Source organism: Epargyreus clarus, unplaced genomic scaffold (assembly GCF_041222505.1).
Source record: "Epargyreus clarus isolate Ecla_fem2 unplaced genomic scaffold, WU_Ecla_fem_2.2 ptg000026l, whole genome shotgun sequence".
NCBI classification, from domain to species: domain Eukaryota; kingdom Metazoa; phylum Arthropoda; class Insecta; order Lepidoptera; family Hesperiidae; genus Epargyreus; species Epargyreus clarus.
The window spans coordinates 4,299,019-4,310,142 of NW_027332233.1; the positions used below are offsets into that span (position 1 = coordinate 4,299,019).

Below are 11,124 nucleotides of genomic sequence, written 5' to 3' on the forward strand. Positions count from 1 at the left end.
TATCTGGGATTGGTTATATTTTTAAATTGTAGCTATGTTACTAGTCTACATAAAAACGATGAGTTCTCGCCATCTGGTTACGTGAACATGATTGAAAAAAAAATATTTGTCGATAATCCATCCGATTTTTGCTATTCTAGCATGCTCTGCTGGCACTTTAGTGTGAGTTCTGGGATTGGTTATATTTTTAAATTGTAGCTATGTTACTAGTATATATAAAACCGATGAGTTCTCGCCATTTGGTTACGTGGAAATAATTTAAATAAAATATTTATCGAAAATCCATCCGATTTTTGTTATTCTAGTATGCTCTGTTGGCACTTTAGTGAGAGTTCTGGGATTGGTTATATTTTTTAATTGTAGCTATGTTACTAGTCTATATTAAACCAAGGAGTTTCCGCCATCTGGTTACGTGAACATGATTGAAAAAAATCTTTGTCGAAAATCCATCCGATTTTTGCTATTCTAGTATGCTCTGCTGGCACTTTAGTGTGAGTTCTGGGATTGGTTATATTTTCAAATTGTAGCTATGTTACTCTTCTATATAAAACCGATGAGTTCCCGCTATCTGGTCACGTGGACATGATTGTAAAAAAATATTTGTCGAAAATCCATCTGATTTTTGTTATTCTAGTATGCTCTGCTGGCACTTTAGTGAGAGTTCTGGGATTGGTTATATTTTTAAATTGTAGCTATGTTACTAGTCTATCTAAAACTGATGACTTCCCGCTATCTGGTCACGTGGACATGATTGTAAAAAAATATTTGTCGAAAATCCATCTGATTTTTGTTATTCTAGTATGCTCTGCTGGCACTTTAGTGAGAGTTCTGGGATTGGTTATATTTTTAAATTGTAGCTGTGTTACTAGTATACATAAAACCGATGAGTTCCCGCCATCTGGTTACGTAGACATGATTGAAAAAAAAATATTTGTCGAAAATCCATCTGATTTTTGCTATTCTAGTATGCTCTGCTGGCACTTTAGTGTGAGTTCTGGGATTGGTTATATTTTCAAATTGTAGCTATGTTACTCATCTATATAAAACCGATGAGTTCCCGCTATCTGGTCACGTGGACATGATTGTAAAAATATATTTGTCGAAAATCCATCCAATTTTTGTTATTCTAGTATGCTCTGCTGGCACTTTAGTGTGAGTTCTGGGATTGGTTATATTTTTTAATTGTAGCTATATTACTAGTCTATATAAAACCGATGAGTTCCCGCCATCTAGTTACGTGGACATGATTAAAAAAAATATTTGTCGAAAATCCATCTGATTTTTGCTATTCTAGCATGCTCTGCTGGCACTTTAGTGTGAGTTCTGGGATTGGTTATATTGTTAAATTGTAGCTATGTTACTAGTCTATCTAAAACTGATGACTTCCCGCTATCTGGTTACGTGGAAATAATTAAAAAAAAAAATTGTCGAAAATCCGTCTGATTTTTGCTATTCTAGTATGCTCTGCTGGCACTTTAGTGTGAGTTCTGGGATTGGTTATATTTTCAAATTGTAGCTATGTTACTCATCTATATAAAACCGATGAGTTCCCGCTATCTGGTCACGTGGACATGATTGTAAAAAAATATTTGTCGAAAATCCATCTGATTTTTGCTATTCTAGTATGCTCTGCTGGCACTTTAGTGTGAGTTCTGGGATTGGTTATATTTTTTAGTTGTAGCTATGTTACTAGTCTATATAAAACCGATGAGTTCCCGCCATCTAGTTACGTGGACATGATTAAAAAAAATATTTGTCGAAAATCCATCTGATTTTTGCTATTCTAGCATGCTCTGCTGGCATTTTAGTGTGAGTTCTGGGATTGGTTATATTGTTAAATTGTAGCTATGTTACTAGTCTATCTAAAACTGATGACTTCCCGCTATCTGGTTACGTGGAAATAATTAAAAAAAAAATTGTCGAAAATCCGTCTGATTTTTGCTATTCTAGTATGCTCTGCTGGCACTTTAGTGTGAGTTCTGGGATTGGTTATATTTTCAAATTGTAGCTATATTACTCATCTATATAAAACCGATGAGTTCCCGCTATCTGGTCACGTGGACATGATTGTAAAAAAATATTTGTCGAAAATCCATCTGATTTTTGCTATTCTAGTATGCTCTGCTGGCACTTTAGTGTGAGTTCTGGGATTGGTTATATTTTTTAATTGTAGCTATGTTACTAGTCTATATAAAACCGATGAGTTCCTGCCATCTGGTTACGTGGACATGATTAAAAAAAATATTTGTTGAAAATCCATCCGATTTTTGCTATTCTAGTATGCTCTGCTGGCACTTTAGTGTGAGTTCTGGGATTAGTTATATTTTTAAATTGTAGCTATGTTACTAGTCTACATAAAACCGATCAGTTCCCGCCATCTAGTTACGTGGACATGATTAAAAAAAATATTTGTCGAAAATCCATCTGATTTTTGCTATTCTAGCATGCTCTGCTGGCACTTTAGTGTGAGTTCTGGGATTGGTTATATTGTTAAATTGTAGCTATGTTACTAGTCTATCTAAAACTGATGACTTCCCGCTATCTGGTTACGTGGAAATAATTAAAAAAAAAATTGTCGAAAATCCGTCTGATTTTTGCTATTCTAGTATGCTCTGCTGGCACTTTAGTGTGAGTTCTGGGATTGGTTATATTTTCAAATTGTAGCTATATTACTCATCTATATAAAACCGATGAGTTCCCGCTATCTGGTCACGTGGACATGATTGTAAAAAAATATTTGTCGAAAATCCATCTGATTTTTGCTATTCTAGTATGCTCTGCTGGCACTTTAGTGTGAGTTCTGGGATTGGTTATATTTTTTAATTGTAGCTATGTTACTAGTCTATATAAAACCGATGAGTTCCTGCCATCTGGTTACGTGGACATGATTAAAAAAAATATTTGTCGAAAATCCATCTGATTTTTGCTATTCTAGCATGCTCTGCTGGCACTTTAGTGTGAGTTCTGGGATTGGTTATATTGTTAAATTGTAGCTATGTTACTAGTCTATCTAAAACTGATGAGTTCCCGCTGTCTGGTTACGTGGAAATAATTTAAAAAAAAATTGTCGAAACTCCATCCGATTTTTGTTATTCTAGTATGCTCTGCTGGCACTTTAGTGTGAGTTCTGGGATTGGTTATATTTTTAAATTGTAGCCATATTGCTAGCCTATGTAAAACCGCTGAGTTCCTTCCCCCTGGGTACGTGAAAATAATATTAAAAAAAGTTTTGTCGAAAATCTTTCCGATTTGTACTATTCTAGTATGCTGTGCTGGCACTTTAGTGTGAGTTCCTGGGTCAGTTATTGTACAAATGTATCATTTTATTACTAGGCTTTGCAAAATCGACGAGTTTCCACTTTTAAATAACCTTTTTGCAGATTTTTTTTGGTTAAATTTTTGTCAATTAATTTTATCAATAAATTATTTTTTAAGTTTATTTCGCGAGAACTATCACTGAAAACTATTAGGAACTCCAGGTATTAGCTAATTACACTAATCAATAGCTTTTTTTTCAATTTTGTAGAAAATGCTCTGCTGTGTGAAGTTAGCAGAGCATTATTTCATTCTGCTTTATCTCCGTGAAATCGCCAGAACTATTCCTGAAAACTATCAGGAACTATAGAACTCATGTGCATGCGAATAGAACTCTCATTTTTTAGTGCTCTGCTGGCAAATGCTGTGCTAAGTTCACCAACATGCTGTAGCCGGTGTATAACCATAGAATATGTGTAAAACGATCACTCACAGACCTATATCTAAAAACAAATACAGGTCTGTGCGCCGTCTGTCAATGATTTCAATTCAATCGACTATATGTCAAAGTCAAATTGTCAATTGTCAAATCAACAATGGCTAGGTTTTAAAGTTTTTAAACTTAATTTTAACTTTTTAAGATTACGAAATATACCCAAATTATCTACCAAATTATATAACTAAATGTAAATTATTTAAGAATCATTTTATAAGATTTATATACTGTAGACAGTCAGTGAGCTCCATGAGAATTGTATTGTGAATATAACATCTAAACAGGGACACCGACGAGATACACGTAGTAAACTAACATACTATGTTCCAATTGTAAACGCCAGTTATCATGAATGACTCGGATATTGCTGCGACCACTCTCATCACACCAGATTTATTTTGGCATGTCATCAACATACTCATAACCAAACCACATGTTGTCAACAAACGTTTATGGGGTTGTAAAATATTGGGCCGCTTCATGTGCGCCTCGAACAAGGCGTGGGAATCTCTGTTGCCTGTAAAGTTTGAAGACACTGTAAATATAGATGTATTTCTTCAAGAACTCTCTAGGTGTATGGAAAGTGAGCTAGTACCACATGACAATAGTGGAGAAACAGAGTTAGTTCTAACGGAACTGCTACCAAAGAACTATGGAGATAAACATGCCTTCCAATTGGTCTATTTACAAAAATTAGAATCAACAGCAACATTTTACGATGTGTCTCCCAGTGGTCATTGTCAATATTTATGTCCCGATTTCTCATATCGCTTTTATCTAGAAAATAATGTAATTAAACTGTCATGTGATGACGGTGAGTATATTTTTTTATGTTAGAGATGCTCTGTAACACATTCTTGGGCACATAATAAATTTTCTTCTTTTATTTTTCCAGACAATAAAGAATCAAAATGCTATCCATGGTTACTGACAACTGTTTTGCCACAAGTAAATAAGTGGAGCCAAGAAATAACAAGCACCCAGCAGTCTGTAACTAAATCCCTGGCATTGGTACCACATGACCAATATTACATCAAGTATAATGTTCTTAAGGAAAAATATGGCAAAGAACTGGTTAAGGTAAGACTGTGACTACTACTTGTGGATTGATAACACTCTTTTGCCTAATAACTGTAACAGGATAGTTCCCAAGTCTAATGTTATCTGAGTTATTATATGTTCAAATTCATTATATGTACACATAAGCCATTGAATACCTATAATCTATATCTATCTATACTAATATTATAAAGAGGAACACTTTGTTTGTTTGTTTGTTTCTTTGTTTGGTTGGTTGGTTGTGTTGAATAGGCTCAAAAACTACTGGACCAATTTTAAAAATTCTTTCACCATTCGAAAGCTACATTATCCATGAGTAACATAGGCTATATTTTATATGAAATATCTTTGATAAATAGATTTTGAGGCGGTACAAAGTTTGCCGGCTCAGCTAGTAATAAATATAGTGGAGAATTGATATTGATATTGCAGTGTTTAAACTGTGTTCAGTACATTTCTTTCTTTTGTAGGTGATACTTGCATATGTATATGAATCTTAAAATAAACAGAATATTTATTACAGATTTGGCCAGAGTGTACAGATCCATCAAAATTTGTATATGAAGACATTGCTATAGCAACATACCTATTACTCCTTTGGGGAAGTAATGATGAGTGTGCTGAAGTTACATCACAAAAATTTGTAGACATGGGCTGCGGGAATGGACTTCTTGTTTATATTTTGACCATGGAAGGCCACAATGGATATGGTATTGATGTCAGGAAAAGAAAAATTTGGGATATGTATCCAAAAAATGTACAATTACTTGTAAGTTTACTATATACGCTAGCAACCCTCTTGAGATGAAATATATTGGTATTTGGTAAACAGGTTCAGTTGCAATAAACAATTTGTGTTTGATTTCAGGAAAAAACAATTACACCTTCCAATATTAACACCTTTTCTGACATAGACTGGGTTATTGGAAACCATTCTGATGAGCTCACACCATGGATTCCAGTTATAGCTGCTAAAAGTTCCTTCAAATGTAAATTCTTTCTCCTCCCATGTTGTGCCTACAACTTTGATGGTAGTAAATATCAACGCATAAACTCATCTAAAACACAATACACTGAATACTTGGAGTATATCCAAAAGTTATCTGAGGATTGTGGTTTTCATACATACACAGACAGGTTAAAAATTCCCAGTACAAAAAGAATATGCTTTGTTGGAAATAAGAGGAAACATAAACAGGAAGAGTTTAATAAGTACTGTGAAAGCATAGATATACTAATCCAATCTTCAGATAATGGTAAGGCTGCTGCAACAGACAACTTTAAAGCTAGAGAACCTACAGAGAAAGTAAGAAATTGTACCAGAGTTGACAAGAATGTTATTGAGTCAATTGTTTCATGTGTGGCTAAATATATCCTTGAAGGATGTCAACTGGACTCGCCAAATTGGTCAACAGGAAAGACTATAGACATAAGTGAGGTAGTGTCACTACTATCATCAAACACATTAAAAGTTTTGAAGTCTGAATGTGGTGGATTACAAACATTATTAAAAAATAATAACCATATTTTTAAGGTAAGAAATGGACAAATACAATTTCAATACCCAAGGAGTGTTGAAGAAATCAACAGAAGTATAATGAATAACAAAAAAATTAAATCAAGTATTAAAATCAAAGTTAAGGAGTGCTGGTTTTATAAAAATCATCCACAAGGATGTCCTCTATCTGATGTTGATTGCAGCTTTGTACATTGAAAGTGTAATACTAATTATAAGGATATTTTAAATTAAGGAATAAAAAAATTACATTATGATACAAAAATATTTATTTGTGTATATCCCAACAAAATTAAAATGATTATCATAGTCTCATTAACATAATAAACACATAATTCCCCAGTAACTAAAAACTACAAGATAAACAATAAACATTCATTTAATTAACTCATAATATTTAAAGAAATATATACATTTGAGTAGACATTCTTAAATGTAGTACTTGCACCATATTTTAATCTAATATATCACATATTTAATAACAGAAAACAATTATTTACTGTAAAATGCACAATTAACAATTTTGATGAGGTTTAAGAATCCACTTCAAAAAATTCATTAAGTTTGCTTAAATTTCTTTCATCTACCAGCTTGGCAATTTCATGCTCTCCCATAAATGAGCAAACCATACGTAATGTCATCCAAATATTTGATGAGCTAATATCTTTATCTGAAGACTCTGGGTACATACTCTTAGCTTTATACTGCTGATTCAATGCAGTAAGGAAATGCTCAGCTGCTTCTCTGTGAGCCCCTAGGTTCATGCAAGTAATACCAACATTGTATCTAGCCCTTATAAATCCAGGCTCCTGGTGCAATGCTTGTTGGTAAGCATCCACAGCTTCTTCAGACTTACCACTATTAGCCAGGGTGGCGCCCAGTCTGTTCCAAAGTTTTGCATCTTCACCGGCAACCATCAAAGCTGCTTTGAAGCAGTCTACAGCCTTGTCATACTCATGATTAATGTTGAACATAACACCTAGAGCATTCTGAACATCTGGATCAACTTCACTGGGATTTAATTGGGCTGCTCTTAGATAAAGAGATGTAACATGAGTTTCAAGTTCTTTTAAACTCAAACTTTTTATGTCAATGTCCTGGGGGCATAAATCACTGTACTTAGGATTTGCTTTCATCCAGTCAATCAATGATAAATATGCATATTTGGGCATATTTTCATTTGTATATGCTGCTGCTAGAGTAAGATATGCTTCTAACTGTCTTGGGTCTATCTCTAATGATTTCTTCAATGCAGTTATTGCCATTGGATCTTGTTCATTTTCAGTTTGAGTGGTTCCTAACAAAAACCATGCTTCTGCAGAATCTGGTACTTGTTGAGCTGCAGCTTCAAAACAGAGCACAGCACCTGGAATATCACCCATTTTCAACTTTTCTTTACCAAGTTCAAGGGCGCTTGGGTTTTCTAACATCATGTTGCCTTCTGTAAATGTATACTCCTCTGCAATGCCATTGGCAGCCTCTGAGCCCCAGTAATCCTCAACATTACTGAGTTTCGCCCACTCATCTTTATATTTTTCAGCCATCTCATCTATAATTTCATCTTTGTTCTTTTGTTCCGTAGTTTCACCTAAATTTAACTCACCAGCACTTATTTTCTTCATGAACGACATAAATTGATTGTATGCAAGCTCATCGTCCTCCTTTACGGTATTCACATATTCCTGGGCCTTAGCTTTGACATCACTGTCGGTGGCTGTCGCTAGCTCTGATTCGCTTATGTACTCAATCTGTACAGGAGACTGCATTGGTTGTGATAATACTGGCTGATATGGCATGTGATAGTTTCCTAATAGACGTGGGGCAGTTAAAAGGGAAGAAGGGCCCGGCATCCACTGAGATTGTAAACTAGTAGCATTCAGCTGACTAGTTGTTGGTTGTTGTATGTTTCTCGGTACGTATAATTTTTCTGCTTCTTGTATATTATTTAACAAAGCATTCATGTTGAAGGTTTGTGGCGCTTGCGCGTTTTGCGCCATGTACTCATTGACAAACCTATCAGCAGGGTTAAGCGACTGTGATATTGAAGCATCGCGGTTCACGATATTTGAAAGCTGTACGAGTGAATTGTTACCCCCGCAGTCACCACCGACGAGCTTATTTAGAGACATGTTTCACTTGAAAGAAACTACTTTGGTCCACGTATGTAGGTTAAAGTTCAATTCACAATGTATAGTATTTTATCAATATTAACTAACGTCACAGTCTAGATGACATTGCAATATTTCACTGGATTGTATTATTTTTAACACGCTTTTATTAGCTTCAGACGTATTATTGTAGAAGACGTAATGTTTATATCGTAAATGTTCAGATATTATCTTGACATATGATAACAATCTGCCAAATAAAAGTAAAACGAAATGAATGTTGCCTTATCTACTAATAGTAGGTTAGAAATAACTAATTTATTATAGTTTTTAATCAAATCAAATATGAATAAATAATGGAAGAAAATGTAAAAATATCTTAATTAACATTATGTTGAAATTATTAAAAATTATTAAACTGGCATATATTGGTCATATAAATGATCCTTGCCTTAAATTAAATTAATTAATTAATTAAAACAATAACTTAGCATACAGCTGACTGTCAAATGTAAAGGACATGAGAGAGATGTTTTCGTGCGGTAAATTTTGTTTTAAATTACATTTTCATCACTATTTTGTGAGAAACATGCTTCGTACAGATAATAGAAATATTTATTATTTACAATTATTTCTTTGTTTTAGGTTTTAATCCTAGGAAAACATACTTTTGAATGATTAATCATCATATTTCTTATGGTAATAGGTTATGTAATGAAATCACACGGATAAAACATTCAGCTTTATCATTTGAATGAAATCTGAAAGTTATAATAAAATTAATGACTAGATGACAATGTCTGAAGCCAAGGAAGAGGCGAAAGTGGAGACCTCCCAAAACAATGAGCCAAATACCAATGAGCCAGATATCTCAATACTTGAAGATACTTGGGTGGTAAGTGTATACAAGATACATACGGCGCCGGCTGCACTCTTGCTTCTCTAATAGAAAAATAATCCTATTGCTACATAATAAATCTTCACATTTGTCTTTTTTCCCTCTTTTCCTCCTATTTCACTCCATAACACCCTAAAAAGTCAGCAATAAACACTGCCAAAATTACGCGCAGCATATGTACACACTGCCAAGCCCGGAATATCTGTAACAATAAAGTTACTAAAGTTGAAAAGCATGGGTCTACAATCTTTAACTTGTTCACAGATTCGAGAGTGTGAGACATACAAAGATGAGTACAAAGAATGCACCAGTTTCAAAGGCAGGTTCCATCAGTATTTCATTCATGGAGAGTCAATAGACTGTAACCAATGGAAAAAGGATTACGACAACTGCTGTAAATGGGAGGACAGCAAAGATACTAAAGCTGGTGTGAGTAAAATATTGTACTGTTGTTTTAACTAACTTAGTTTGTCAGCTTTTGCAATATATGTTATAGCTAAAATTACTTTAATTTTCTTGTAAGTTCACATCATCGTTTAGACGTTTACCCATTGCTGCCCCTCTGCTGGCCACAGAATAAAAGGATTAGACCATAGACCATCGCTCTGGCCAACTGTAAATTGGTAGATATCATATATCATTGAGATTTTTTTATGATTTCTCAGATATGTAAGTGTTCTTACAATTTTTTTTTTTCTCCATGTTCACAATGTTTTCCTTTACTTAAATAAAGTGATATTCAATTTCTAATATGCACATAATTAAAAAAGAAGAGATGCCTGTCTGGGATTTAAACCTTGGACCCCTAGATTGAGAGGCCAAGTTTTAACCACTAGGCCATCACTCCTCAAGTTCACTTAAACTATATTTTTTCTTTATCAAGTGTTTTGTTATTCAAATGACATGTAGCAAGACATTTTAGACAAATTATATAATAAACTGAACAATCTCCTCAAGGAGTTCATGAAAAATTTTGGAGCTTAGACTCCTTTTAAGAGCATTGGTGACAATTTTGATATAGTTATATTAATAACACCAATAATAATATTGGTTGTAATAATATGGTTTATTAAAACATATTAGCATGTTTTTGTTAACTTATCATGTTAAGCATATTCTTGACCTATTACACTCCTTTTAAACAGCATTGATGAAGTTTTTTATCTGTTTATTAATAAACTTTGCAATTTTTCTTGGTAGCATATTTTTGATAGCTTATCATTTACAATATACATATATAGTCAACTTAAGACCTAGGTCATGGACTTTTACTTGAACTAGGCAATTTATTATTAACTCTGTTATTTTATTTCAGGAAGCATTAATTATAAGTGAGAAAAAAAGAAGATTACAAAGGCTCAAGGCGCACTACATGAATGATACTTGGAAGAAACGAGCAGCACCCCCTGCAGACTGGGACAAACCTCTGCCAGAGTGGATGAGGCAGCGAGATGAGAACACATACCTCGCACAGAAAGCTAAGGAGATGAGAGAAGGAACAAATGAGGAAGAAAGCAACAGCTTTTGTACAATCATGTAGAATTTGTTATAGTTCCTATATACATTACGGTTTATATTATATTATTAGATATAAAAAAAATGTTATGTACTTGGTTTGTCACTCTGTGTAATTAATGATAGTATGTTGGTGATTGCAAATGCATGTAAATAAATGTAAATAGTAGTTGAATGATTGATGTTGTTTTTCTTATGTTATGTGTCATCGGTATTTTGGTATAATAAATTTATACTTTGGATGAATATGCATGATAAATTATACATAAATTTAATA

At 33.7% G+C, this 11,124-nt stretch overlaps 3 protein-coding genes across 3 annotated transcripts; 2 read left to right on the top strand and 1 right to left on the bottom strand.

The window, feature by feature from the left end:
• The first annotated feature begins 3,818 nt into the window (after nt 1-3,818).
• On the top strand, nt 3,819-6,555 carry LOC140753169 (probable tRNA (uracil-O(2)-)-methyltransferase). The gene is made up of 4 exons (XM_073087594.1): nt 3,819-4,565; nt 4,647-4,831; nt 5,334-5,579; nt 5,679-6,555. The coding sequence occupies exons 1-4, from the start codon at nt 4,100-4,102 to the stop codon at nt 6,522-6,524; spliced, it is 1,743 nt and encodes a 580-aa protein (XP_072943695.1). The 5' UTR covers nt 3,819-4,099; the 3' UTR covers nt 6,525-6,555.
• Nucleotides 6,556-6,577: 22 nt separating this feature from the next.
• On the bottom strand, nt 6,578-8,586 carry Pex5 (peroxisomal biogenesis factor 5). The gene has a single exon (XM_073087595.1). The coding sequence runs from the start codon at nt 8,453-8,455 to the stop codon at nt 6,860-6,862; it is 1,596 nt and encodes a 531-aa protein (XP_072943696.1). The 5' UTR covers nt 8,456-8,586; the 3' UTR covers nt 6,578-6,859.
• Nucleotides 8,587-8,930: 344 nt separating this feature from the next.
• On the top strand, nt 8,931-11,025 carry LOC140752998 (synaptic plasticity regulator PANTS). The gene is made up of 4 exons (XM_073087344.1): nt 8,931-8,976; nt 9,080-9,329; nt 9,597-9,761; nt 10,648-11,025. The coding sequence occupies exons 2-4, from the start codon at nt 9,225-9,227 to the stop codon at nt 10,870-10,872; spliced, it is 495 nt and encodes a 164-aa protein (XP_072943445.1). The 5' UTR covers nt 8,931-8,976; nt 9,080-9,224; the 3' UTR covers nt 10,873-11,025.
• Nucleotides 11,026-11,124: the final 99 nt, after the last annotated feature.

Excerpts from the sequence above, each read along its gene's own strand:
- LOC140753169 (XM_073087594.1), top strand. The coding sequence starts at position 4,100 with ATGAATGACTCGGATATTGCTGCGACCACTCTCATCACACCAGATTTA. Across the intron at positions 4,566-4,646 it reads TAAACTGTCATGTGATGACG|ACAATAAAGAATCAAAATGC; the intron begins GTGAGTATATTT and ends TTATTTTTCCAG. Across the intron at positions 5,580-5,678 it reads CAAAAAATGTACAATTACTT|GAAAAAACAATTACACCTTC; the intron begins GTAAGTTTACTA and ends GTTTGATTTCAG.
- LOC140752998 (XM_073087344.1), top strand. The coding sequence starts at position 9,225 with ATGACAATGTCTGAAGCCAAGGAAGAGGCGAAAGTGGAGACCTCCCAA. Across the intron at positions 9,330-9,596 it reads TACTTGAAGATACTTGGGTG|ATTCGAGAGTGTGAGACATA; the intron begins GTAAGTGTATAC and ends ACTTGTTCACAG. Across the intron at positions 9,762-10,647 it reads GCAAAGATACTAAAGCTGGT|GAAGCATTAATTATAAGTGA; the intron begins GTGAGTAAAATA and ends ATTTTATTTCAG.
- Pex5 (XM_073087595.1), bottom strand. The coding sequence starts at position 8,455 with ATGTCTCTAAATAAGCTCGTCGGTGGTGACTGCGGGGGTAACAATTCA.